The following is a 24763-nucleotide window of genomic DNA, read 5'->3' as shown; positions in this document are numbered from 1 at the left end:
GATCTCTTCTAGCTTCAAAAATAGATGAAGGAAGCTTAGGTGTCCTAGAATTATATATTAATATAATAAGGCCATTAAAAAAGACATTGTCATTTACTTATTCTTGCTTTCCTAAGTTTTACTAGTTTTGTAATTTTTTAAGTTTTATTAATATTGTGGATTGATGTATTTCCTTATTATATAAGAAGGGTATTTCTTAGATTAGAATTATCAAAGATAAATTTTGATTCTTTTATTGCCCATTCAAGTGTCTAGTTGACTTTGTCATCAACATCACTTTTACATTGGTGATTCATTTTTGTTTTGCTGTACAGGCAAAGCATTACTATGTAAATTGGTTTTTGCATCTGTATTGACTTGATTTGAGTTCTAAGAATCTGTTGGGACTTTTGATGCATGTAGAGTTTATCTGGTAGTTTTACATTATTAATCCATTAATGTGTGTCTGTGCATGTTTCTCAATAGTAATGATATGACATTTTAATTCCTTGTGACATTCTATTTCTTTTTAATTCCTTTTAACCAAATCGATCCCCTGCGTAATGAAAAATTTATGCTTTTCTTTGTTTTAAGGATCATGATATAAAATTGCACGATCTGGGTTGCTGTTACTGTGTCCCATCATATCAACAATGTTTAAAAGTGCTTTAGAAGTTACATTGCTATTGTTAATTTGGTTGCATAATTTGCCTTAATGGTGGTTTATAAACGAAAAGCAAGATGATTTTAAACTATCATTATCAGTTTAGTATTGTTAATTGTCTATGTTTTTGAAATGAAACTTAAAATTTGGTTTGCAAGACTTATGCTGGTATTTCAAGGCAAATATACTAATCATTTTGGCAGTTGAAACAATCTCTCTGTGTCCTGTGCTTGATCATTAGATATTCTGCTTTGAAGTGTTGAATATAATCTTTCATGGTTGAACTTGATTCGCAATTTTAACATCTTCTTGTGCTATCAATTTGCTTGTTGTAATAATGGGACAAACATATCTTTGTTAGATGTCAATTACTCCTAAGTTGTTACTTTTGGTGCTTAATTCTTTTTACCGTTTTATGATTGTTTTTAGCTGACTAATTTGCTATCATTCTTACTATAATTTAGGTCGATGTTTCATGCAACAGTGTTGGATGTGGGACAATTTGGGAAGAGGTATGGCATGGCTCAATGCACTAGGGATATAAGTAGAACTAACTACAACAATTGCTTGGATACTCAACTAATGACATTTAGAAGCACAATTAGAAGTAAGGGAGGATAGGAGGTGCATGGATCAAGTTGCAGTATGTGGTACCATGATTACCAGTTATATTCAAAATTTTCCATCACTACAAATGATGGTGAGTTACCATCGACTTTGATCATTGTTATGTTCGTTTCAAGTGTCCACCGTATAACTTTTATTAACTACTACAATCATAGAGAATATTTTGATACAAATGAAATTGTACCCTTTCTTGTAACAACTCGAAAGCCAGTGGTATTGGAAAATACGGTTTCGGGACCCTATTTCTATAAACCGTGCCCGTGAAGATTTTTATTAAATATTTACAGAGTTATTGTATAGATGAATTGAATTTTGGATAGATAATTTTGCGAAATTAGTGACTAATTAAGGTACAAGGTTTCAATAATAAAAGTGGTAAAAAAATTAATCCCTATAGATTTTAGTTTCTAAAAGACAAATAGTAATTAAACCAAGGTTAAAATGGCAATTAGACCATTTTGGAATTGTAGTGGACGATTAGGTAAGAGTTTTGTTTATAAATTATATTACTTTTATAATTAAAATAATAAAGTATGGAATGGGAATTAATAAATAAGAGAAAGGATGTTGTCATCCATTTTAATCTTATTCTTCACATTTTGAAACAAAAGAAACTGAGGTAGTCATTGTTAAGCTTCAAAGGTTCGGTTACTTGCAGGATCAATAATGAGACTAATCACGAAAAAACAAAAGTTGTTGAATAGTCCTTAAAAGCTCATTTGGTTGCTATTTTGTGAGGTAAGTTTAAATGTAACTAAGTTAATTCATCTTATGTTTGTATTTTTATAAATTGAATCATTATATTTGTTACATTTTTTTTTATTTTGCAAAGTATGACATTGAGGTAAATTGAAAATGATTATTTGAGTTTAAAATGCTATGTTTGAGATTGATGATCGAACTAGAGGACTAACTTGAACAAAAATAAGAATTTGTGTAACTTAGTGGTCATATGTTTTGACATTGAATTTGGTTGGAGTGTAGTCTGTTATGTAATGAAATGAGAAAAAATTACTTAATCAAACCATGGAAGAGCAAAATATTTCACTAAACACTTTATGGGCAACAGTGGTAGTATGACTTTGAAAATTCACCAAAAATTATAGAAATTGAGTTAGAGATTGAATAAAAATATGAAACTAAATATTATTGAGTCTAGTTTTGTATAAAATAAACGATGAAAGCAATAGAATTTTAGATTATGAGATATAATACTTTTTATGAGATAATATCGAATGATTTCAGTCCCCTTGTTCTAAATTTGAAAAATCATTATAAATTGTACAAAATATTTTAGGAGATGATATTTATATTCCTAAAATACTAATGAGTCTATTTTCAAAGGAAACAAACGACAACATAATATGAGACTTGTACTGAAAGATATTTAATTTTTAGTGAAGAAGATTTGAAGCTACCTAGCAGTAGAACAAGGGAGGTTTTAAAAAAATTGGTATTAATCTACTTTGAAATAAATTCTGAAATTTTTATGGTAAAAATTTCATTGAGTCTAGGTTCAAAAAAAAAATCTTAATTTCGAATTCTGTAGGTCCGAATATGAATAATTTAGTGAATACTACTCAAGAAGACAACTTTGTTAAAAGTGCATGTATAAATAGAGAAAAGGTATTTCTTGTTTTATATATAAAACATGTCATACTAGGGTTAAAAATTCTTTTATAAATACTTGTAAATAAAGGAAGTGGAATGGCGAGGAGGAGGAGGAGGAAAAATAATAAAAGATTATAAATGAATCAATAGTTGATTATGGTTGATCGAATCATATTGGTGTGAATTTAATTGATTATTGGAATAGAGGATTAAATTGAATAAAGTAAAATTATTAAAACTAAATGAAATGGTGAAATTGATTTGGGATTGAGACAATATGCTATGCTATGTTATGTATGAAATGATATTATGAGTGATGAATTGGTGATGCTAAGATCTATAGAATGAGAATTGAACTTATAATGGAATTGGATAAATGATTATACTATTAACTACTCAGGCGAAGTTATTTCGACTATATGTCGATGAGTGCTGGGCGCATTTTACTTTGGATGTTCCGATGAGTGCTGACACAACATTTACTTTGGTTATACCAATGAGCACTAGGTGCAAACTAATTACTTCGGACGCCTCGATGAGGCATTGGGTTAAAAATGGTTACTTCGACTTCGTGTCAATAAGTGTTGGGCACAATTTTTATGCTAGGCACAATCTATTTTCTTTGAAAATTTTCTGATGAGACACTAGGTGCCAATTTGGGGTATTGATTGGATTTGTGTATCTGTTCATGTCTGAGTCAAGTTAATAAAGATTTAACATATAAAAATCTATAATGATAATGAAAAGAATTGTTAATGTGAAAGACATTTATAAACTAGATTTATAAGTCAGGAAGGTTGGTATGAAATTGTAACGAATTCAACAGTTCAATTTGGGAAATGGTATGTTAATATGATATATTCCTAATTAGTTATTTGTTCATATTTAAGATGATTCATAAGACACGTTTATCATGAGATATTGTGTGTTGATAATGAATTGAATTGTGATTCTGAAATTGAATGTGAATATATATTGGATTGAATTGTAATGAAATCATTGCCATGCGATAAGAACAGTGTGCAGGATATGAGTATGCAAATACGGCCAAATTCAGGGTGTGATATGTAATTGAAAATAATTACAGGATATGATATGTGAAAAATGAATGGTTCAATCAAGCGTGATATTATAATTAGAATTGGAAACTTGAAAATGAAATGAAATAGATTGACAATAAAATAATGTAATGAAATGAGTTATGTGAAATTGGTATGAGTTTACGACTTGATAAAACATATCGAAATGAAATAGGATAATTTTATGGCATCAATTGTCCATATATATATGTGAGTGGATCATGATAAAGGAAATACATGAAATTCTGTGTGAATAAATTGGAAACGAGCCCTGGGGGAGGCTGAAATGAATATGAATGAGTCTATCAACTTCAGAAAGAGACTTTAATATTTTATTGTTGTGGAATGAACATGGAATTGATAGTTATAATGTTAAGGATATAAATGTTTGATTCATGATTAGTATTGGATTTTAAAAAGGCTTTACGATAGGTATTGGCATATAACTGGAATCAGTTACTTCTATTGCAATGTTAAATGAATTGGTTTTCCACTTGATATGAATGACATACTAGTTGGATGTTACAATTTTCTTAACTTGAAATTTTGTTATTTGAATCATAGAAATACTACTGAGTTCCATTGCTCAACATACAGTTTGTGTTTCGTGCGTAGGTTAGGTATAATACAATTTATTTGAACTACGACTTCAACATCCAGTCAACAATCCTGAACTCATCAACGTTTTTATATTCTGTTTTTATTTTAAGTTGAGATGTACCTAGTTGAGTCTGGTTTTGTTTGTTTTTAGGTGAATGCTCCTGTTGAATTTGATATCATATGATGGATGTTTGATCCTTATTCAACCTCGAATTTGTTTTTAGAGCTTTTGTAAGCTCGTATAAATCTTGTAAACGGTTGGTTAGTCCTTGCAAGGAGTTGCAACTATCATAACAATGGCAGTCCTAGTGTTTATATTTGTGCCAGGATCATTCATTGGCTATTCAATCATGTTGAGGTCAAAACTATGGTCGACAGCCAACATGGTTATTTCGACTGATGCAAAAGGGTCCACTAAAACCAGATATATATATATATATTCTTGTGTAATCTACTTTCTTAGATCAGGGTAATTTCTTTTTGTCTCTTTGAATCGTTTCTTTGGCACTATTCTTAATATTTAATTTTGTGTATTCTTTTATAAATAAATCATTGCAATACATGCAAAAATAATGTAAAATATAAATTTAATAGATATAAAATAAACTCAGTTAAACAATGAATTAAACAATGAAAAGACAATAAATTCTTAAATGTATGTTTGTTTAATTTAAAACAATTTTATCAAATATTTTCAGAAAATCTGCCAAATAACAGAAAATATTTTACACAAATTTATCCAAACAAGAGAAAATATTAGATTTTCCAAAAAAATCATTTTTAAAAATAATTTTTCAAAACTATTTTCAGTCAAATAAATGGACCCTAAATGTAAATCCAACTTAAAAAATATAATAGTAATGCCACAAAAATTATATTTAACATATATTTCGTTGATCAACCCCAGATATAATTAATTTTCAAGTTTCTAATAATATCAAATAGAATTGTTTTTGGTCTTCTATATATAAAAATGAAGATCTGTAGAAGAACAGAACAAAGAATCGGATGGATAAAAATGAGGATGAGGTGTTGTAATGTTCTTAGACATACAGGGAAGCAGCCATAATAAAAATTTGTTGTTATTGTATTTATGAACTGTGTCTCAACGGTTTCTTTCCTTGCCTTTTTATGATATGATGATTCAATCTTAAACTCTCCGAAAGAATTGGCGTCAATATCTTATCCTATCAAACAGATCACATAAAATATTCATTTTTTATTATTTATTACCCTAACAAATAATGAAGTGATTAACAAAATTAGTAGAAAAATACCTTTATAATTCATAAACTCAAAAGACCCAGAATTTTTTTCCCCCTAAGAAGCATTGTTTGGTTGAAAATCTTTGTTGATTGATACCCTAGACTATTGGAAAATTGGACACTTAATTTTCTTGCAATACTTTTTCCTAAGTAACCTAATGAATGAAAGCCAACACGGGGACGATGAAGGCCAATGCATCAACCGCCCCTCCAGCCCTACCCCCACTACTACCTCTCCTGAAAACTCTGTCAAGAATGACAAGAAAAAGAAGGTATATAATAGTATATTTCTTGATTTTATAGACAATTTGTCGTAGTTTTTTATATATATATTTGATTGGTTTTTTGGGTTGCTGTTGGGGGGTTCAAGTCCTTTATCCCAAAGATTTTTTCTTACAAGAGACGAGCTAGAGGTGGCTCATCAGACGAGGATTTTGGATGTGAAGGAGTTTCTTCTGGTATTACGTTTCCTCTCTCTCATGCTATTTGAATCACATCTTATTTATTTATTTTAAATATTCAAGTCCTTTACGTGATATGTTTGGTAGAGTTGGAGAAGAAGATTACATCAAACACCAAAGAATTCATGGAAGCCGCTCCTTTCATGAAAAAAAGTTTTTCAGGTATATATGATGAGTGTAATAGGAGCATTGAGCCATAATTTCCTCTCCTTTTTACATTATATATAGTTATCTTATATGAATATGAACAAACAGGCCCGCCATCGTGATTTAGTTTTATGTATAAAGGTTACCGCCACGTATCCCGTTCGCAGGGAGACTAATTAATTTCTTCTCATCTGCCATAGAGCTTTGGTAGCTAACCTAACAAGAAAATAGTTAAATTTACAATGTAGTTAATTATGATTGAAGGGGAAGCCTTCGGCTTTTATCATTTACAAATTTGTTGGTATTAGAATCTAGAAATGATAGAGCCAAAAAATAAAAAACAATAAAAAAGGAAAAAAAGAAATGTACACCATGATGCTAATTTGTTATTTGATCCCAGAAAGAGAGGAAAGTAGTGGAGGGTTAATCGAGGGGCTGAATCTCTCGGATTTCGGGTGTTCCATGGCTTCAGCAAAGACTGAAATTCGGGATTTTCGGTATCCATTTATACATACACTTTGATATGATTTTATGAGTTCAGTGAATTTTACGTTTTAGTTTCTTTCAGGCCTATATGTTTATATGTTATAGCAGTAAAATATGGGATTATTGGGATTTGCAGGATATTTGTTGCCACTTGGAATGTGGGAGGGAAGGCACCCAATCTTGATATGAACCTGGAAGATTTCTTGATAATGGAAGACTCTGCAGATATTTATGTGTGTGGGTATGATTCACTCAGCCTTCAGTTTTCATTTATTTGATTCTGCAATGAGAAGATGTTGGAGCTTGTTTTTACATAGGATATTGTTTTCCCAGGTTTCAGGAAATTGTGCCACTCAATGCCGGGAATGTTCTAGTAATTGAAGACAATGAACCTGCTGCAAAATGGCTAGCCCTTATAAACCACGCACTTAATAAGCCAGATTACGATTTAACGCACCCATCTCCCGACGCTAGCCAAAGTTCGAAACACTTCAATACGTTATTGAAGGATCACTTCTTCTATAAACCGTCACTCAAAGTCCTGAGTAGGAATTTCAGGGCTGAAAGCAGCCTTCTCAAGACCTGCAACTGTCCCGTTGAATCCACACATGGGGAGAACCGAGGCCAAAAAAAGCTTAGGGATTTAGCAAGCAAACTAGACCTTGGTCCCCTTCCTGCGCGTCGTGATGGTGCAGTTGATGAGTTGGTTGAACTTTCTGGTATGCCCCCCAATTTTTCAAGTGGCCAGATGGGTTACCGGCTCGTAGCTAGTAAGCAGATGGTTGGGATTTTCCTCTCAATATGGGCTCGAACTGAGTTAGTGCCATACATTGCTCATCTACGAGTTTCCTGCATAGGAACAGGAATATTGGGACGCCTTGGTAACAAGGTTAGTTAATGAATGTTCCTTGAACAGGATGACTTTCATTCATAAAAAAATGAGGCATCCGATGCATTGAAATGTTAGTCATGCCACTGCAGGGATGTATAGCAGTAAGTATGACATTGCACCAGACCAGCTTCTGCTTCGTTTGCAGTCACTTAGCTTCAGGCGAGAAGGAAGGCGACGAGCTGAAGCGGAATGCTGATGTTAATGAGATACTCAAAAGCACACAGTTCCCTAAGATTTGCAAAGCTTCAAATCCTCGAGCCCCAGACAAAATTATCGAGCATGAGTATGTTTGCTTTCATATAACCATTTTTCAATATTTTGTTCGGTAAAAGTACCGCCCAAATAATGTATTAGGTATTAGATTACTTTTTATCGGCTCTATTTAAAAAGAAATTAATTAATTTTATATATTAAATTATAAAATAATCTAATTTTAGTGTTAAAATTTATTTTTGTAGTTAAAATTTAATTTTATACATCAATATAATATACATATAATAAGTCATATATTATTGTTTGATTATTTTATCAACTAAGTTAATTTTTAACAATATTAATGAATATAATTTTTAATAAAAACATAAATTTATTTTTAATTTAATCTATATACAAACTAGTTTACCTTCGTAATACTTTTAGCCATGATTTGTATTTTACTATTATTGTTATTATAAATATTGCAGCCGAGTATTGTGGCTTGGAGATTTGAACTATCGGGTAGCCTTGAGCTATGAAAAAACCAGGACTCTTTTGGAGGATAATAATTGGGACATCCTCCTCGAGAAAGATCAGGTAAAGCTCCTCACAAAATAAAATAAAATAAAAAAATGTTAGATTGTAAAAGGGTAATAATTCTCTTCAACTATCACTTAACTGTCCATTCATTAATATGTTATATACTTTTTTTCTTTTTTATGAACGAATATATAAAATATTTTTATAAGCAAGGAAAAGCAGTGGGAAAGCCAGGGGTTGGCACGCCCTAAAATAAAACTTTTTTCATTTCATATTTTATAATTTATAAAATTTTAAATTAATAATAAAATTATATTTTTATCTTTTATAAATAATAAAATTTAATTTAATCTTTTAAAAATTATAAAATATAAATTATTAAAATATTAAAATTATTTATTATTATAAAAATATATAATTTAATTATGCAAAAAGTTTTAAAATCGCCCTTCAATATTATTTTCCTAAAATATTAATATCGAAATAATATGGGATTGACACATTTGAATCCCACTAACCAAAAATTTGAATCTTGTTTCACTCTTCCCATAAAATATGATTGCATGTATAAGCTTTGCACTCTTTTGCTATGCTCATAATTCATGACCTCAATGAATGGGCAACATTATAACTTTATATTAAAATTATGTAAACGATCGTAATTATTAATTTTGAGTTCGAAATTTTGCATAATGAAATAATAAAATAAAATATGCTACACTTGTTTTAAATAATGAAAAATTAAACTATTTTCTTACAAATGATTTAAAAAATTTAAAAAACACTTAATAAAGTTTAAATATTGTTCTTTATTGTAATAAACTTTTTTTAACCAATCAAATATTTTATAATAGAAAAAATATAGGAGTGGAAACGAGTATTGAATTTTGTTAGAAATATTATCAGCATAAAAATTGATAAATTATATCTATATTTATTATAAAGTTTTGATTAAGTTGGTATCACAATTACTCAGATACTAATTTAATTGAGAAAAGATTTACAAAATAAATTGTATTATTTTAAAGATATTTTTGTGACTTTGCATATATATTATTTTCTAATATATTGGTGCAGTTAAACATAGAGAGAGATGCGGGAAGAGTGTTCAATGGTTTCAAAGAGGGACAAATACACTTCGCTCCTACATACAAGTACTCTGACAATTCAGATACATACGCTGGTGAAACTGTTAAATCTAAGAAGAAACGTCGAACCCCCGCATGGTATATTTTCTCTCTTCTTAACTCCATTAACACTGAGTTCAAAAAAATTTTCACATCGAAAACATTTCAGGTGTGATCGGATACTATGGCACGGTTTTGGCATTGAACAATTATGTTACGATCGTGGTGAGTCACGATTTTCCGATCACCGACCTGTTTCGTCGATGTTTTTGGTGGAGGTGGAAGTAACGAGAAAGTCTGATAATAAATTCAGGAAGGGCTATTCATGTGCGTTAAAGATGTCGGAATATGAAGATTCGATGCCAAAACGACATAGTTTTTATGATTTGTAACTAAAAGCTTCAGTTTATTTCGTTTAGGTCATTATCAAGTTTATTTCACCTGTATCTATTTTCCTTTGAAATTATTTGATTTTAGTTTCTCTTTACGGGCTTAATAAATCTGAGGTATTTATACTTACTATGTTGGCAACAAGGAAAAAACTTACATATATTAGGCATGACTTTTCGCATTTAATTTTTAATTATATTTTAAATAATGAATTTTTAATTATTGTATTAATATAAAGTAATATTTATTATTTGAATTGTAGAACATAATTAAAATATATTAACTTAAGTATTGCTTGATAAATTGAAGATTAAGAACTGACAAATTAAGTACTAAAAATTAAATGCTGAATCGAATGATAAAATCTATTTAGTATGTTACTTAAAATTAAAATTAAGCACGAATATAATTAAACTATCTAATAAGTTTAAATTTTAAATTATGAAAGTTTCTATTTTACATTTGTTTTCTTACATTTTAAACATTTAATATTATTTTAAACAAAATTCAATTCCTAAATAACATTTTATAAATATTAAAATTTTGGAATAAAATATATTCTTAATAAGTATAAATATTATGAATCTAAAAATAAACATTTCTCATTCTTGCTCGTTAGTCTCGCTAGATGATTATATTCACTAATACTTTACTATACCTTAAGAACTAGAGATAAAATGTAAGTGGGAGAAAGGGATATACGGTGGTAAGCTTAAGGGTTAAATTGGGGAAGTATTGGGGTCAATATAATGTGTCAAATATTTTCGTGCTTTAATAGTTTTGTGTGCTGATTTCTTGGTTTCGAACCAACCTAAGTCGCAGAACGTTACAAGTCGAAAGACCTTTCTGACCTAAATGATACGATTTATGGATGAAAATTGACTAAAATTTGATGTTTCTAAATACTTGTTTTCTTCTAGCATAAATGATTTTTTGTGTACATGTTCTGATGGATCAATATACTTAACACTATTGAATTTTTTTGTTTTGTAATTTTATGAACTAATGTGTGTGAAATTGAAGGTTGAGTGTCAATTGTATATCGTGTTAGAGTTACATATTCGTTCACATTGTCCTACATACATAGGTCCAATCTAGTCCTTGTATATGACATGCTCAAACACTGTTTGATTTTATGCATGTTTTATTTTAATTCTTTTTATCTTGTTGCTTGAGGACAAGTAACGAATTAAGTGTGGGGGAGTTTGATCTGCCACAATTTGTTGTGGAAAATTAATGTATTTCTGACACTTAACAAGCTTATTTATAACTGTTAACAAGCTTATTTTATAACGGTTTTATGTGTTATTATCTCATTTTTTAGTTTTTATTGCTTTGTGTTTAATTAATGCAATATAGGTGCTTCTATGCAATTTTGAGTTATGTAACAACCTAATGGGCCACTATGGGCCTAGGGATGATCTAATGGCTCTATCTAGTGTGTAGGACATTGTTTTTGAGCTTAGAAGGTGATGGACGACTTTAACATCATGACATTGAGGAGTGGTGTCTGTCGCGTGTGAATATGATATGTGAATTGTGAAAGTATACACGTCGAACCAAGTAATAAAGTGATAAGTGAGATCGTCTCTACAAGGATCGGATTAGGTATAGAAATGGTTAGGTTATGATAATGATTAATGTTATGGCAAAGATGAGTTAAGTACGCAGTGGTAAATGAAAATAATAAAGATGAGTGTGAAATATATACTGACTAATTCTGGAAAATGCTAAGGAAATGCAAGAGTAAAAAAGCAATGGCAATTACAAGAATATTTTATGAATAAAACACAAGTGAATAAATAAATAACTAGGACTGTTATGGCAAAGATGTTGTGGTAACGATTTGAAGGTCTACAATAGTGATTTGTAAAGTTGAGATTACTAAGAATCTGCCTTTACTTTTAGTAATGCCTCAGCATAATTGTACTCAATCTACTACTCAAAAGTGACCTAAAGTGACCTGCTTCTTTCAAGAGCTAGATCTCAAGTTACCTAGCTTGTGCCTATATGCTTTAGCATGGTACCCTGCAATATTTTGTCTTCATTCTATACAAATGATGCTGTATGTCCAGAGTCTATTGCAAGTATTCGATTGAATACTCACTTGCATCATTCAATTTCGGTCCAACTAATCCAACCTTTTCAAAATTAGAATTAGTTTATGGCCATACTGAACATTCATCTATCTCTAGGGAATGTACGCATACAATTGGGAAATAAATAAAAAATTGAATGAAACAGTTGGTTAAATCAAATATATGCTTCAATCATTAAAGAGAATAAAAATTTTCATCTTGTAATCCCTAACCTATGAGATTTAGCTCATGGGTTGGTGATTAAAATTAAAGTTCAAAATAACATCCAACATCGTTTCAATCAATTCAATTCAAGGGAGAACAGATTAAGAAATAATAGAAGAACTTAGAAAGATGGTTGCCGCCAAACCAATTCGCAATCCAACAGAACAATGTCCTGTGGTGGCTGAGAGGGACTGCCTTCGGTGTCTTCTTTCCTTCTCTACTCAGTCGCCACCTTCTATTGTTGCCTCCAGATCTCCACACTTAGTGCTTCCTCCTTCGACTTTTTATAAGCTTTTTGTCATTAGGTAACTCCAACAGCCTACAATATCTTTTCCTTTTTAGGCATATTTTTTTGGTACAAGTAGAGGTGAGCTGAGAGTGGTATGCGCTGGATGTTGACTCAGTCATCTTTCTAAATTGCCACGGCATTCAAGATAGAAAATTGTCCAACCTTTTGCCTCAGAAAACCTTCACTCCTTTATTTCTTTCTCCACAGCCTACATCTACCAACCCACCAAACACAACCCTTCCACACACAATTAAAAGCATCTAACATGTAAACACCATCCAAGCTTTTATGCAAATGATAAATAATAATAAAATGTCCTTAAATGCCACTAAATATACCCAAGTACAAGCAATTAGCTAGGTCTAAAGGCATGAAATATAACTCTTTTTTAGAGTTTTCAGTGTTGCAACATTAGACTTTGAAGCCAAAATCCTAGGAAATGAAGGCAGTGTCGCGATATCGGTCTTGTGGTGTCGCGACATTGTTAATTAGGGATATTTTAGTTCTTAAAATGTATCTTAATCAGAATTTTGGGCTGTTTAGCAACCTTAATTAAGTTGGAGCATAAACTCTATAAATAGGCATGTTAAGTCTCATTTGATAAGGCTTGGCCAAATGAGCCGTTTTAGTATTTTTAGGTTTTTAGTTTAGTTTAGTTTTCTTTTCTTTTTAGTTTAGTCATTTTTATACTTTTGTTACAATTTTAACTTCGATTCGATTTAGATCCAAGGCTTCAATATATTAGTTTTTAATTATTTTGTTGTTGATTCCAATTGCAATCAAGGTGATCTTCGTAAATGTTACAAAAGATTTTGCTTCTAAGCTTCAATCAATATCGAAAAAGGATTTCTTTCTCTACTCCTTACTTTTATTTAATTTGCTATTTTGCATGCTAAATATCAGGTTAGGAATTATTGTATTTCGATCCATGAGTAGCTAATTTCTATAGGGAGTTTAATAAATGAATGTGTGAATAATTAATGAATGAATGGGGATTGAATCCAGGTTAGTTGGTTTAAATTCTGTGCAATTAAACCCTAGGGAGTGACAACCGTAGGAAGTACTTTAGGATTCATGAGATTGAGATATAAGTTTACCAAGTACCTCATAATTTATTTCAGTCAAGAAAGTGTGGCGAAGAGGTAAGTGTGTATTGGTCTATTAGTTAATTAGTTAGAGGCCTAGATATAATAACTAGCTATTTAATAGCTAACTTGATAAAACCTGAGTTCTGAAGTTAATTAGGATCCTTGAAATGAGTTAAAATCCAACTTGTTTTATTGGGTTTTTTTCAATTGTTAAATTGGTTGATTTTGAGTTTAATTAATTTTCAAGTTAATTAGATTAATTGATCTTTATTTGATTTTTTTGTAATATAATTTTAAATCGGTACTATTTAGACTTATTAGTGTAGAGAATTAATTTTGGTTTAATTCAACCTCCCTTGGGTGCAATCTTTGGAATACCTCCCTAAGTGTTTCGTTGTAACATTCTTCTATATTACAATTTGACCCGTATACTTGCGGGCACCGCTATTTAATTAATTAATTATTTTTCTGCAGTATTTCTAGTCCAGACGTTTGTACATCTAGCAATGGTCAATAACTGAGTGTGAAAGGCTATAAATATCTAGGAAATGACTTCCGGAGGATACTTCTTATCAAATATGTTTGATTTTCTTCATTTCTTCATCTTTTTCCTTGGTTGTTGGAATGATGAAAATGTGCAAGTGTACACAGTCATTGACAAGTAATAAAGTGATAAGTATCGAGTATCGTCTCTATAGGGACTGTTAAGCAATTCTTTCTGAAAATTTAAAACTTAAAGAAATTGGTGATGAAAAATAATATGGTTTAAAAATATGGTGCAAAAAAATAAGAGTAGATTACTAATTTAATTAACTACTAATTACCTAAGTATGCAAATTAAAATATGCAAGTCTTAAGAGTTATCACAATAGATGCTTGTGTTAGAATAATCATTCTTCCTAGCTTAGAATTATTCACACTGTTAAAAGATGTTACATAGATTCTGTGGCAAATTAATCATTTACTAGCCCTATTCAAATTAAGTAAAAATATTAAACTTATTTAATTACTAAACTTATGATCGCGAGATTTCGTGATAGGTTTTAAATATTTATAATTACTGATTCTTGAACTAACTATTATCGCGATGTAGGCAAGTGTACCTATTGAACAGTAGTATAGTTTTAGCAAGACTGGATTGTCAAACCCAAAGGAACTAAAAGTACTAGTAATGACTGTCTTTTTATTATATAGCCTAAGAATAAAGAGGTTTTGTTTTAATTAACTAATTATCTAAACTAAGAACTCACAGAGAAAAGAATTGGGGAATTGCTTTTGGGAAAATTGATTGAATGAAGACAATACATAAGGAAAAATCCACCTAGACTTTACTTGTTATTTTGGCTCCGAATCGGACGATTTATTCATTCAACTTGTTCCGTAGAGATCCCTAAGTTATATTATTATCCCTATTCAAGACTAATAACGTCTAATCCCTAGATTGAATAACCGAGACTTTTCTCTAATAAACACTCTAGGGTTGCATTAACTCGATCTATGGATCCCCTTATTAGGTTTCACCCTAATCCGGCAAAATCTTGTCACCCTATTTCTAGGCGCGCAATCAACTCCGCTTAATTATGAAAAAAGTACTCTTAAACAGGGTCTATTCTTCCTCTGAATAAGAGCATGTCTTGAATCAGTATCCTGGGATATCAAAACAAGAATTAAGAACACATAATTAAGAACAAGTTAAATATTTATCATACGATTCAGAAAATAATAACAAGATTCGTCTTAGGTTCATTCCCTTTAGGTATTTAGGGGTTTTAGTTCATAACTAAATAAGAAAACATCTCAGAAGAATAAAGAATACAAAACATAAAGAAAATCCAAAACTCCTGAAGGGAAATTGAGGAGAGATCTTCAGTCTTCATGATGAATCCTGGCTTCCGAGATGGATCAATCGGCTTCCATGGAGTAATTCCTTATGTAACGCCCCGTACCCGAGACCGTCGCCGGAGTCTAACACGAGGTGTTAACAGACTTAATTAATTACTTAAACAGCTCAAACAATTTATTTTTAAAATTTCCAGTTAAACTAGCAATCTGCGTCACAGTCGCTTAAAAATTCATATCTCAAGTTACGAAACTCGAAATCCAATTCGGTAAATTTTCCCTGAAAATATACCCATTTATATATTTACTATTTTTTTTATAGAATTTTTGGTCAATCCAATTAGTACAGTTTATTAGTTAAAGTCTCCCCTGTTTCAGGTTCATTGCTCGACCTCTGTGTATTACGAATCAGATATCTCTCTGTACAGAATTTCAATGACTATGAAGTTTGTTTCTCATAAAACTAGACTCAATAAGAAATCTGTACATATAAATAATGACTTCTAATTATATTTGTACAGTTTATGATAAATTTTTAAAATCAGAACAGGGGATCCAGAAATGACTCTGGCCCTGTTTCACAAAAATTCAAATATGTCATAAAATATAATTCATATACCTGTTTTGTTCAATCCATATGAAAATAGACTCATAATTCTTAAATTCCATATTTTATTTATCATCTAATTATATCTCTACTGTTTTTAATGATTTTTCAAACTCACATCACTGTTGCTATCTAAATCTATTTTATGGTAAATTTTACCTATTTCATGGTTTCCATGGATTAGCTAGCAATTTAGCATACATAACACCAAATATGGTCATGATTAGCCATTCCAATGGCTAATCATTACCAAGCATTTCCATACCACTCAATAACCATATCATAAGACCATATATACAAAATGATTATAATGCTATACATGCCATACTCAAAATATACAAGCCATTATGCCAAGATGGTATACGGATAGTGTGAGTGTGCCTCCGACCGTTCCTGATATTTGAGCTGGCTTGTCAACACTACAAGGAATGAAAAGGAGGGAGTAAGCATAAATGCTTAGTAAGCTCACATGCAAATAGCAAGTAACACAACTATATACGCAAACATAAAACATCATTTGCATAATCATCACCGAGACATTCATATCACATTTTCATTTATCATCTTACCATATTGTTGTTATATCGAGTTTTCAACCCAAGGGTTAAGTACATACTTGTTCAAAGTATTCATTTCACAACACTTACCAATACGTCCCTTTCATCTCGAGTATTCCTCCATTTGAGTAGAATTTTACCCGTTGAACACATCGGAATATAATTCGGATACATGGAAAGTTTGCACATAAGTGCCACATATGTAGCCAAGCTACCATGTAACCTGCCCATAAGTGAACTCGGACTCAACTCAACAAGTTCGGGCGTTCGCATCCATAAGTGAACTCGGACTCAACTCAACGAGCTCGGATGCCTAGTTACATCTCTCGAACTCGGACTCAACTCAACGAGTTCGGACATTCGCATCCATAAGTGAACTCGGACTCAACTCAACGAGTTCGGATGCCCAAATATCCTAGTGACATGTCACTTGTATCCTAATCCATTCCTAAGGTTCAACGGACCTTTTCCCAATCATGTGTCTCAACCATCTTCTACGGAATGTCGCTTCTGATACTCGGTAGTATTTCACATTTTCCAAGTATATCACATAATTTGACATATTAACAAACAATTATCACAAGATAATATTTCATAATAATTATCATATCATTTAAATAACATTAAAATATTTAAAATAATAACTATGTTACCAACATTTACATATGAACTTACCTCGTATGCTAAAATGGCTACTTTTACCATTTCGTCCACAACTTGGTATTTTTCCCATTTTAGCCTAAATTTTAGTTTTCCTTGCTCTATCATTTAAAATATAGTCTAATTAGGACTCACATTATTCAAATTGACCCAAAATCATATTTTGGCAAAATTACGCTTTGCCCTAAACTTTTGCATATTTACACTTTTCCCCAAAGCTCGTAAATTAAACTTCAGCCTATTTTCTTATGTTTTATGACATGCTGATCATTTTTCCCTTCTATGGTAACATCAAATTCTTACTCTAACATGTACTTATGACTATTAGGTATTTTTACCGATTAAGCCCTTTTGCTCGTTTTCACTTAAAACCGAGTGGTACAAGTTGTCTAACATAATTTAAAACCTCATATTCTATCATAAAACACCAAAATACACAAATTTCACCTAAGGGTATTTTTCCAAATATGAACCCTAGGTTGAATTATTGCTAGCATAAGCTTAATCGAGCTACCGGGACTCCAAAAATGTAAAAATCATTAAAAGCGAGGCTAGAACGGACTTACAATCGAGCTTGGAAGCTTGAAAAACCCTAGACATGGTTTCTCCTTACTATATTCGGACATGGGGTTGAAGATGAGCAAAATTGGCTTTTAATATTGTATTTTAATACATTTTACCCCTAAATGACCAAAATGCCCTTACTACTAAACTTTCCAAAAATTCCATCCATGTCCAGTTTTTGTCCATAGACTTATAAATTGGTAAAATTGCTATTTAATACCTCCTAATTAATATTTCAAAACAATTTCATACTAGAAACTTCCAGAATGCAAGTTTTACAAATTATTCGATTTAGTCCCTAATTTCAATTTAAGCACTTTATGCATAAAATTTCTTCACGAAATTTTCACACAATCATGCAATCATATCATAGACCTCAAAATAATCATAAAATAATTATTTCTATCTCGGATTTTTTGGTCACGAAATTGCTATTCCGACTAGGCCCAAAATCAAGATATTACACCTTACCCCTTCTTCTCCGTCTTCTCTTTTCTCCTGTTCTCGGGTGTATTTATAGGCTTTGGAATGCCTATAAGCCCTCAAAAGTGGCCTTTTCTGAATTGGACTCAACTTGGGCTCGACAGGGACATGCCCGTGTAACACGCCCATGTGCGATTACTTTAGGCTGTGTTCGAGCCTGTTAAAATGGCACGGGCGTGTGCTATACCCATGTGAATCATGCTTCAATTCTTCTAGATTGACACGGCCGTGTGGTCTGCCCGTGTGAAGAGGTCCAGGCCGTGTTGATTTCGTACTTTGGCCCATTTTATCTGTTTTTAGCCCGTTTCTCGTTCCTTTCGCTCTCCTATGCTCTCCTAGGTATAAAATATGAAATTAAAGCATTAGGAGCATCGAATTCACCAATTCTAATGAGAAATCATCCATAAAATGCATTAAACATGGGGTCAAAATATGTATAATTTACAGTTTATTAAATAGCCTCACACTTAGGCATTTGCTTGTCCTGAAGCAAAATTCTCAACTCATAATCAAAATAAATTCTTCTTAACTTATAATTTCTATCGATGATATCTTAGAATAACCCATAGATAATCATACATTGAGCATTCAACTAAAAGAACATAAAAGTTTCAAACATTCAAATTTGAGTATTTAATCATGCAAACATAGGTGTCTCTCTGCATCTAAGTAATTACCTTTGATTCAGAATATCATAGAGTTTCACATCCTCATTAAAGAGTCACTCAAATCACTCGACGTGTTTAAGGACAATAAATGAAGCACTCAATAGTCAATAATGAAAATTCATTACCATAGGCTTGCATGAAAATCAAATCTCCACCACCATAATTTAAGATGATACATCAATCAAAAGGTCTTTAGAGGGTTGTAGTGAGGCTTGGTTAGGGGATGTGGTCACAAGCTGAAAGAAAGGGTTAGAATCGAGATTGATTGAAAAATTGCCTAACTAGAAAAAGAGTTAAACTTCACTTGCGTACAACAGAGCTTCTTTTCAGAATATGAAATTACAAATATGTATACTTAGTTTTTTTTTTAAGAACAAGTTAAAATAATATAGACTAACTATTAAAAACAAAACATAGCTAGGCAGTCCATTCAACTCAAATCTCGAAAAAAAAATAGGGATTAATTTAGGGGATTTCAACAATAATGGGTTAAAGGTTAATATTAAGGGTAATACAAGAAATGGTTTGTTAGGCTCAAGGGAGTTTACTAGGGGTTAATTGTGGAGGTAGGCTTTTTCATGGCATGAGTGGGTTAATCCTAAGTGCCTTAATCATTTTGACATATCAAATCAAATGGTGTGGTCTTGACATGCATAATCAAGCAAGTTCTAGAATAACAGTTCAATACTGACGCACTCAAAGCAATAATAAAAATGAGCATGAAAGAATTAATATATGCTCAAAAGGCTCAAAAATCTCACAATAAATTATGGCTTTTTGATGTTTAGACTCATGAATTCCATTTCAAAGTAATACCTAGACTTGGGAAACAACTTATAATTTTAAATTCTTAAAAATAAATTTATCATGCTTGATTCTCTAAAGTCTTAAAGTTTTAAAAAATCAATACATAAATCCCTATGTTTTAATTCAAGATATATCAATCAAAATCATAAATTAATTAAAATTTATCCTAAATATGATATGAGATTTTTTCAAGAGAACAAGATGATTATTCAGGGATTTTTCTGATAATGAAATAAATCCCCTACACTTAAGATGTACATTGCCCTCAATGTACAAAGATAGATGTTAAAGTATAAAAATAAGATAGGGAGTGAAGTGAAACTTCCTGTATGATGAATTCCTCGAATTAGAGTTATGGAAAATGATCGGTTCGAGAGTGAAGGAGGATACTCCGGCGGTTGTAGAGGTTCATTAGGCCATAAGTCCTACGCCAAAAGAATATTATATCTAGTGGTAGCTATGGTCGTGGTCGAGCAGGACATGGCAGTCGTGGAGAACCTTTCCCGGTGGAGTTTTAGTTCCTATGTGATGATTTGCTTAAGAGCTCTATATAACTGTGATAAAATCAGGAACTTTTTAGGGGATATTAGGAAGAATAAGTACTCGAAAAGAAATAACTGAAATTAATAATAAAATTCTAAAATCTAACAAAAAATGTAGTTTCAATAAAAATTAAAAACATAAATAATAAATAAATATTTCTAAACATCTTCATCGCTGGATGGTTCACGAGGTGGGACTGACGATGAGATGTGGAGGTGCTGACAAATCTACTGTAGGGTAGCATCAATGTTGTCAAATCGTTGAAAACACTGATGCTCGAATCGGGTAAGGCGCTCAGAGATGTCAGCATATGAAGCCGCCGCATGAACTGGACGAGAGGGTGGGGGTGGCTGAGTCGGTGGGTCCTCGTGCTATGGGGGGACATCATCAAGAATGTCCTTGTAGGCTCCTCCTCCGTAGATTGGGCAAGACGATACTGGGGAGGGTAGGTTCCTCGGCGCCTCTCGATCATCCTCATGCTAAGTATGCTCGAGATGCCTTCTGGAGACATCTGGCCGATGAGGGTGAGGGATGATTCTTGGGTCGCGGTGTTGAGGAGCCCGAAGTGTCGTGCCAGCCTAGTCACGTAGGGGCCAATGGAGATGACCCCCTTCCAATGTCGTTCTGTAACAGCCCTAAATTGACCCTAGTCGGAAAGTGGGTTCGGGACCACTAAACCGAGTCATAAAAATAATTAACTGTTATAGTTGATGCTCATTATATGTACATATGCATGTGTGAAAATTTCATGTTTGAATTTTGTTAATTATAAGTGAAATTTGTCAAATAGGACTTATGTGAGAAAATTTAGAAATGTGCTAGGCAAATGTAGGGTGGCCTACAAGTGCATGTTGTGAGAAAAGGTGGGTTTGCATGTCAATTTACCCAAATTTAAGCATGATGGCCGGCCATGCTAGGGGTGGAAACATGTTGCAAACATGTTTAGTTAGTGGGTATGTAGGAAAAAATAAAATAAGAAGCATGAGTAATAAAGAAAAAAAAAACAAGAGAATGGTGTGGGTGTACCCCCCATTGCCGTGAGTTGAGGGAGAGAAGAAAGAAAAAAATGTTCATCATTTTCTTTCACTTCTTGTGGCATGAAAATGAGAGATTTTGAAGGCTTAATAAGGAGGGAAGAAGGAGTGCTCATGTTTTCTTTCTTTTTGCAATTTTCGTAACTAGAGGAAGAAGTGTAACACCCCGAACCCGAGACCGTCGCCGGAGTCGAACACGAGGTGTTAACAGACTTCAAACCACTTATTGAGAATTTCCAGACAAGCTGCCAATCTGTGTACTAGTCGCTTCAAAAATCATAACTTGAGTTTTACAACTCGAAAATCAGTTTTGTAATTTTTCCCTGAAACTAGACTCATATTTCCATCTACAGATTTTTTTCTAGAATTTTTGGATAAGCCAATTAGTACAGTTTATTAGTTAAAGTCTCCCATGTTACAGGGGTCGACTACACTGACCTTCGTGCGTTACAACTCGAATAACTCCCTGTGCAGGGCTTCAATACTGATTCTGTTTGTTTCTATAGAAACTAGACTCAAATAGGAATTTATAAATATATGGTATGACTCCTAATTATCTCTGGTTAATTTATAATGAATTTTAAAAGTCGGAACAGGGAATCCAGAAACCGTTCTGGCCCTGTTTCACGAAAACCCAAATATCTCTTAACATACAACTCATATGACCGTTTCGTTTCTTCCATATGAAAATAGATTCATCAAGGTTCATTTAAATAATTTATTCACTATTTAATTCCATTCCTACTATTTTTAGTGATTTTTCACATCCACATCACTGTTGCTGCCAGCATCTATTTCTAGGGTAGACTTTCTCTAACACATAGTTTCTATGATTCAACCACCCCTTTTTCATATATAGTCCAAAATATAATCATGATGACCCATTCTAATGGCTGGTCATTGCCAAACATTTCCATGCCTCTTAATGAGCATATACATACCAAATGATTATAGCATTATGCTCAAAACATTTATAAGCCATTTTCGCATGGCTATTCAAAATTTTACATACCAAGTTCAAACAAAACATAATAGCCTATACATGCCGAAATGTACTCCTAGACCAACTACGAAGAAAATACCAAAAGTTGTTAGCTGGTGTGATGACTTCGACGACGGTCCCGAGCACGCAAAATGGATCAAGAACCTAAAAAAGCAACAATAAGCACCAAATGAGTACAACTCAGTAAGTCATAAGCATTGCACTACCATCCATTAATAACATTGTCATAAGAGGAAACAAAATGGAACGATGCTAAGTACTTCCTCCAAGCCGAACTATACCATAGTTCCTTAGACCTTTCGGTTCAATCTCACACCAAGTTACACACTCACATTCACATTCCACATACTAATCAATAGGATATTTGAAGTGTTTTTATACATCATTTTGTTTTCGTTACAATCATACAACTAAATAGCCTTTTCACTTATTCCACGATAATTCTCATGTACGTGACTTCAATTAAAATTGTCACATAGGTTCAAAACTTACCAAGCTCAACTCCAAATATAAACATAGCGCCTATTAGCCATGAACTCAAGGTGCTTACCCGATCCGCTGTCCGTGATCAACTTAATAATGTCGCACACTCAGTGTCAATGGTGATTCAAAAACATATAGTGAGTCCGCACACTTAGTGCTATAAAATCAACTCGCACACCTAGTGCTATATAATCAAACTCGCACACTTAGTGCTGTACAAATTAAAAACCCGCACACTTAGTGCCATTCTCATGATCACAAATGTTTATACCCGCACACTTAGTGCCGAAATCAACAACTCAATACATCTCACCTCTTTTCCTTTCATTCAATACTTTCATCACCACATACATACATGTATATAAATTCATCATTCCATTCGGCATAATTTCATAGACATCATGTCTATTTAAATCGATACAAAATATACGCTTAGTGACTTACCTTGTGTTGGGTAAAATAGTTCCACGTCGGCTACTCGATGACCTTCGTCTTTCCCTTGCTTGATTCTCCCTCTTTAACTCCTTGAGCTAAATCAATAAATTAACTAGTTTAACCATCTTGCTAAACATTCATAATTCAATTACACATGCATATGAATGTTTGTATATTCGGCACCCATCCTCACTAATTACCCATTTAGTCAATTATCTAAGCCAAGATAAGGCTTCAATATGGTTGCCTCTAACCGAATACATGCACACCAATCTACTTCATTTGGCCGAATATGCATGTCTATGTTGAGGTCAATTTTACACTAACACCACACAAAAAAAACAGCATACATTTTACTTGTCTAACGATTACATATTGTAGCTCAATACACATCTCTCATTTACTTCATAACCAAACATCATCACAAGCAAATATACACCTTGAAATAGTATATATATCATACCAATACATCATGTGCAAACATATATTCATGTAGGTGCAAGGGCCGAATCTCAAATTGTTTATATCCAAATATAAACACATATCCAAAGCTCAAATCTTACCTACCATGCAACATGCATGAATCATACTTATGGATATACCATGACCGAATACATCACAACACCATAATTTTGGTCATGATTAAGCAAAGAACTTAATGTCTTACTCAAAAATACTAAAAAGAAAGTCCAAGAGCCATCAATCCACCATCACATATACCATTAGCAAGCTTCATATTTAACATGCAATGGCATTAACACAAAATCCACCTTGGCCAAATACCATCCCCATGATATAACAAAGATTTGAACCATGGGCCAATAAGAACATCAAGCTAGTAACTAAAAACATGCATGAATCCCATGGCACAACCTCAAACATACCTTAATCTTGATGCAAGTATAGCCAAACCCCTTCCTAATCCTCTTCCAACCCAAGCATGAAGCAAAAATTCTCTCTTCTTCCTTAGGATTTTCGGTCAAGAGAGAATGGAAGGATGAACAAAATTATTTTTCTTTCTTTCCCCTCAACTCACGGCAATGAAGCATGCATGAGACCATTTTTTTCTTTTTCCCATTTCTTTATTACCCATGCTCATTAATTTATTTTTTTCCACCCATGATGCACCAACAAAACATGTCTATGACATGTTTTGCCCATATTTCTTTGTCATGGCCGGCCACTAGAACTTGGGGGGGGAAATTTGACATGCAAGTCCTCCCCTTTGGCTACATGCACTATTAGGTCCTTATAGATTAGCCTATCACTTTTCAAAAGTGTCACACAAGTCCTACTAACTGAATTCACATGCTATCGACTAAATCGAAGCTTGAAAT

General features: G+C 32.4%; 1 protein-coding gene across 1 annotated transcript; it reads left to right on the top strand.

Annotated features, from left to right (window-relative positions):
* The first annotated feature begins 5560 nt into the window (after window positions 1-5560).
* On the top strand, window positions 5561-10173 carry LOC108477609 (type I inositol polyphosphate 5-phosphatase 5-like). The gene is made up of 10 exons (XM_017780130.2): window positions 5561-6097; window positions 6196-6283; window positions 6374-6448; window positions 6834-6930; window positions 7056-7160; window positions 7253-7808; window positions 7901-8094; window positions 8495-8603; window positions 9624-9772; window positions 9843-10173. Exons 1-10 carry the CDS (start codon window positions 5984-5986, stop codon window positions 10063-10065), a joined length of 1710 nt encoding a protein of 569 aa, XP_017635619.1. The 5' UTR covers window positions 5561-5983; the 3' UTR covers window positions 10066-10173.
* Window positions 10174-24763: the final 14590 nt, after the last annotated feature.

The sequence above is a fragment of the Gossypium arboreum genome, chromosome 12 (genome assembly GCF_025698485.1).
Source record: "Gossypium arboreum isolate Shixiya-1 chromosome 12, ASM2569848v2, whole genome shotgun sequence".
NCBI classification, from domain to species: domain Eukaryota; kingdom Viridiplantae; phylum Streptophyta; class Magnoliopsida; order Malvales; family Malvaceae; genus Gossypium; species Gossypium arboreum.
This window is presented reverse-complemented; position numbering and strand designations above follow the sequence as displayed.